This window comes from Lepisma saccharinum, chromosome 5 (genome assembly GCF_977018435.1).
Source record: "Lepisma saccharinum chromosome 5, izLepSacc3.1, whole genome shotgun sequence".
Lineage (NCBI taxonomy): Eukaryota > Metazoa > Arthropoda > Insecta > Zygentoma > Lepismatidae > Lepisma > Lepisma saccharinum.
Genome location: NC_139233.1, coordinates 94,844,270 through 94,850,290, shown reverse-complemented (window position 1 = coordinate 94,850,290; position 6,021 = coordinate 94,844,270). Strand labels below are relative to the sequence as shown.

General features: G+C 41.8%; 1 protein-coding gene across 1 annotated transcript; it reads left to right on the top strand.

Moving 5' to 3' along the window:
- Positions 1–540: 540 nt before the first annotated feature.
- On the top strand, positions 541–5,784 carry LOC145988154 (uncharacterized). The gene has a single exon (XM_083122985.1). The coding sequence runs from the start codon at positions 541–543 to the stop codon at positions 5,782–5,784; it is 5,244 nt and encodes a 1,747-aa protein (XP_082979111.1).
- Positions 5,785–6,021: the final 237 nt, after the last annotated feature.

The following is a 6,021-nucleotide window of genomic DNA, read 5'->3' as shown; positions in this document are numbered from 1 at the left end:
CTTTACTAAAACATTATTAACATTCTGAGCTTTTTGACCTGCCTTGGTTGAGTCTTTAGTGCTTTCCGACATTTTTATTATCCTTGAGATCATGGACGTATATGATTCAAGTCCCAGTTAGAAAACATGCATCACACAAGAGTGACATCAACATAAAGAGATTCAGTTGAGATATTACATAAACATTTGTATACAACTTACTTCATTGGTATTCTAAATACGAAAATAGCTCTACCATGACTGTTTTCATGAAATGTTTATCGTGTTTGCAATATGTGGGCTGAATCTGCCAATTCCAAGTTACACATTTATATCCTGCTTTTTCATTTCTTCTTAAAGTCTGTTGACAAAACAAATGAATAGAAAATGTCAATTGTACATGGATAATAGTTGGATTACAATATTACAGTTTTCCTGTATGACGGTTTGTGCTGCTTCGATGGATAATGTTCTGAAAGTTAGACTAGACTAGAAAAGGCTCCACTGTAAGTTACGATATATGTTTTATACAGTATTTTTTGTTAGTGTGTTGTTTTTGAAATGGATACATCAGATGTCTTTACATGCGTTGCAAGCGGCACAACACATCAAGGAGATTTGAGAATCTTCACAGAGGGAAGAAACGCCCAGTGCGTGGCAAATTCTGCATGTGCTATTGCCTGGTATGTTATTTCTAACAATTCATTTTCTACTGACATTATAGACGCCTTACTACATGAAGGTCATAACTTATATTGTCAAATTGTGGGTGATGATATCTTCCTGGAACCAGAGCAGCTGCCGGCAGAGATTGTTGTTCTGTCTCGAAAGATAAACTTGGGAAGAGTAGAACCTGTGCTGGACGGGCGATTTCCACTGAGAGAGTCAAATATACCAGATAGCATACAGGAGTTGGCTGCAAACTTGATGACCGTGTGTGAAAATTCTCCAAACAATTGTGGTTATCTGTTCACAGGACAAACATACACTGTCTCATTTTGGTTTTTTGATGGGTGTTTCTATGTATACAATTCGCATGCAGTGAATGAAAGGGGTGTACATGATATTCATTTCGAATATGACAATTTTGCGCGACTTTTTAAATGTGAAAATATTGAGTGCTTAGCGCGGGTTTTGCTAATAAATTCTGCTGTCGATGGCGTATTACGATTTTATGTTGTGCATCGCGTACTAGTTGAACTCCAACTTGGTGTTCGTTCGGAGGCGCAGGTAGAAAATGACTCCGACGTAAGGACAACAGAGTCAATAGAGGTTGCAGGACAGTCAGAATTGTCAATTGGAAATACCGGTCGGAGTAGAAAGTCAGACGTTTATGTTGGAAAGGCCGGGCGCCCTCCAAAGTTAAAGAGAGGACGGCCAAAAACTTCATCTAATACTACAGCGGAACAACATCGCGAAGCAGTTAAACGATACGCTATATCCCATCCAGACATAAACAGAACTGCTGTTCAGCGTTACACGCAGAAACACCCAGAGGTAAACCAGGCAGCTGTTCAGAGGTATGCTGCAGAGAACAAGGACAGAAATAGACAGGCATCTCAGTCCTACGAGAAGCGAACAGTATGGCATCTCCCGAATTCTCTAAGGCATTTCGAAGGTATTGCTTTTTACTCAAAAGAGCAGTTACATGTAATTCAGCCTTACCGCCTGAAAAATCCATCATTACTCTCTCAAAATTGTTACAAGTGTAGCTATTGTAGTGCTCCATTGTTTGAGGAGGAGAGAGGGAAAATCCAATGGTGTTGTGGTCAGGGAAGGTACAACGTTGTTAAATTTCCGCAACTTTCAGGTAATTTCTATGAACATCCTGATTTCATCAAAAGGCCTCGGATGTACAATGATTTGTTCGCCTTCAGTGCTCTGGTTATTCCACAAGGTTGGCACCATCTCAAGACTGGGCTTTCCTTCGTGAAAATATTAGGCAGGACTTACCATCGGGTCTTTGACCTTGCCTACAGAGGTCCGTACCCAAACCATAGCTCAATGTATGTAGACGACGGCGAGGAGAGGATTCGTTGGGCAACAAGAGAATTCCTTAATTCAAACGTGGTGAATGCAATATCTGAATATTTGCATGCTCGTAATCCTTTTATAAATATGTTAAAACTGCTAAGTGATGAACCATCGGATGAGGCTCATCTTGTTTTTGAAACAGCCACTAGAAAAACTCACGGTCCAGTGCTTGGTGACAGACCACAGAGCATGGAAATAGCAGCTGTAATTAGAACAGAGTCTGAGGTACTTAATCCTCGCACGATATGCATTTGGAAAATTGGAGAAGCCAAGCCTCGCACAATAGATTCCAACCACCCACTGTGTGAGTCCTTCCAGTACCAACTGCTGTATCCAGAAGGAACTCCTGGATGGTACATAAACCGATTGGATAATAAAGGTTGCAAACTATCACAGCTTAAATATGTTCGTAGCCTACTAATGTCGGAAAAGCGTTTCACACAATATGGTAGGTTGTCAGAGACTTGGCTCGTCGATATGTACGTAAGGATAGAGGAAGAGAGGTTACGCTTTCTTAATTACTCACAAAGGAATACTTCGAGCTCTAATCTCAGAAGTGCCCCATTAGATGAGGTGGAATCAAGTGTTGTTACAGCCACCAGGAACCAAATGTTGGACTTAGAGATAGGGACATCTGATCAAAGAGAGCATGTAGTGAATACTATCCGCAGAGATGAAACCGTTCTGGGAGAGGGTGGTTTCATACCTGGTCGAATTTACCTCCCTAACACATTCACTGGTGGACCTAGATACATGAAGATGCGTTATTTAGATGCAATGGCATTAGTAGGACGACTTGGTGGCCCTACATATTTTCTGACATTTACAACTTACGGCCAGTGGCCAGAAATCAGGCTATCGACTCACAGAACATGCAAGAGTGAGCCTCAAGTGTGCTGTAGGGTGTTCCATATAAAACTGGAGGAGATGCTACGTGACCTTAGGAGTGGTGCTTTTCTTGGGAAAGTAGTATACATTGTGTGGGTGGTAGAGTTCCAAATGAGGGGATTACCGCATGCGCACATATGTTTCAGAATCGAAGGGGGCGGTCCTAGGCAGTCTACGGATATTGACAGAGTGATACGGGCCGACATTCCAGGATCTGAGGAAGCTGGTGGTAGACTGAGAGAGCTTGTTATTCGTCACATGATTCACGGTCCGTGCGGCCCGCCAAATCGCACGAACGTGCCATGTTGGGATGCAGAGAAACAGCAATGCACAAAATGGTTCCCAAAGCCCCATACACAAGTCACATACATAGACGATAGAGGATTTGTTCATTACCGTAGGAATACTGAAAATACTGCCTTGCTTCAGCAAGGTGGCCGACAGGTAGAAATTAGCGATTCGTGGGTGGTGCCATACAACTCTTCCTTACTGCTGAAATATGAATGTCACATAAATCTTGAGATTGCTTCTGCACGAAGAGTTGTGAAGTATCTTTTCAAATATATAACCAAAGGAAGTTCATTGAGGCGTGTCGCTGTGGTGCCCGAAGATAAGGTTAATGAAGTTGAGCAGTACGTTACAAAGAGGTATATCGGAGCAAGTGACGCAGCTTGGCGGGTACTAGAGTTTAATATAACGGGCAGGGAACCTACTGTAGAAGTATTACCTGTACATCTAGAAGGAAAGCAGTTACTGATATTCCGACCAGGGGAGGAGGCTGAGGCTGTTCAGCGGTCTTCATCTAAGCTTACCATATATTTAAATCGACCATCTTTGCCAGAGTTCGACAACCTAACGTACATTGATTTTCATGAAAAATATATTGTTCATACTAGGCGACCCAAAACTACAGCAGTTCCCATACACATGCATCCTGATGGGAAACATTTTATAACATTCAGACAACGGGGTACTGTGGTTGCTCGTCTTTTCTGGGTTGCTCCTAACAGAGGAGAATTGTATTATCTTCGTATATTGCTTTCTAGATTCGCTTGCCGTAGTTTTAGAGACCTGATTAGACGAGGAGGGGAGTGTTGCTCCACGTTTCAAGAAGCAGCCCGAGCACTGGGTCTTATCAATAACGAGGAAGAATATAGAGACGCAATGGCTGAAGCATCAGTATTTATGACTGCACGCAACTTGCGTTCTTTTTTCGTTTTGCTCTGCAATATTGGTGCTCCAGCTTCAGATTTGTGGGACGAATTTCAACACTGTCTCTCTGAAGATTTCCTGGAAAGCATTCGTAATAATACCCTCCGTGCATACAATTTGGCGCTCATCGAAATTGAACGTGGCATGCGCCGCCACGGGACTTGTTTGAGAGATCATGGTCTTCCAAACGTTGAAGACAATTCTACTGAGCTCGGAAGAGAGAGATTAATGTACAATTCATCTTCGCTAAGGACATTTGTAGAATATTGGAAAGCTAAATTATCGGAAGAACAACGCTGCGTGTTTAATTATGTGGACCATATGGCAAGTCAGACTAGTTCATCATCAAACTACAGTCGTTCACTTTTTATTGATGGCCCAGGAGGTTACGGAAAGACGCTATTGCTACAGGTTATAGCAGCACATATAAGGTCACAAAATGGCATTGTTCTTTGTGTGGCTAGCTCTGGCATTGCAGCATTGAACATGGAGGGAGGTATCACCGCTCACAGCATGTTTCGGATACCTTTAGACCTAGGTGATGGAACGGGTTTTTGGGGTCTCACCAATGGTTCCCAACGTGCAGAGCTTATTCGGGAGTCCACAGTAATCATTTACGATGAGGCTCCCATGTCTCATAGATATGTAGTTGAATTACTGGATAGATCTCTCCGTGATCTGATGCAATCGCAGAGGCCATTTGGAAACAAAATCATTATTTTTGCAGGAGATTTTCGTCAAATTCCACCAGTCTTACCGAATGCCCGATCAGAAATTGATATTGTATCGGTATCATTACGGTCTTCGTATGTGTGGAATTTTTTACGTATATTTAGGCTGACTACACCACAAAGAACTCATGGCGAAGAGGAGTACTCTCAATTTCTGATACAAATTGGGAGCGACAGTTTAAGTCATGGTGCCTGCGGTAAAGGTATTCCTATGTATAATATTCAAGTGGAAACCTGTTTGGAAAATCTAATTGAATTTGTTTTTCCCCCTGAAGTACTGGCAAACAAAGATAGTTCATCCAAGAGAGCTATCCTCTGTACGCATAATTCTAATGTGGATGAGATAAATTCAATACTTATGCGTTCACTGGATGGAAACGTCCATGATATGTGCAGTTATGATTACATCGATGAGGATGATGCAGATGGCTTTGATGTAGACGTGGAGATGCTTCACCATGCACGTGGGAAAGGAGTTCCAGATCACATCCTCAGGTTGAAGGTGGGAGCTTTATGTGTAATTACGCGAAACCTAAATTTCGACGATAGACTAATGAACGGTACCAAAGTGTATATTGTGGCCATAAGTCCTCGGCTGATCACGGTGCGGCGACCAGGAGACAACCAACACTTCGCCATACCAAGAATAGTGTTTAGGTTTAGTATTGTGATTGGGAGCCCACTACAGATGTACAGGAGACAGTTTCCTCTGCAGTTGTGCTACGCTATGTCCATACACAAAAGTCAAGGTCAAACCTTGGATGTTGTAGGCGTGGATCTTCGTTCAGACTGTTTCGCACATGGACAACTGTATGTAGCGATGAGCCGTGTTAGATCACCTAGAAATGTTAGAATTCTAGTACCCTCAGAAAAAATCATAGACGGTGTTGCGCACGTAAAAAATATAGTGTACAGAAAACTTATTTGTGATTCTTCATAGTGGGAGAGTTAAAGTATGTTACTCGGATACTCCATTAACAAAAATATACATATTGCTTACTTTTAATTAATAAAAAATAATTATCCATGAATGACCTTACAATGTGTTCATGATGTGCTACAACATAAGCAGTAATACATTGTTCTAAATCTCCAAGGTACAATGTGTTAAAAAACAAGGTCTGGAAACAGACTTCAAACAAGTTTAAAATGCATATAGGCAACAGTCCAAACATTT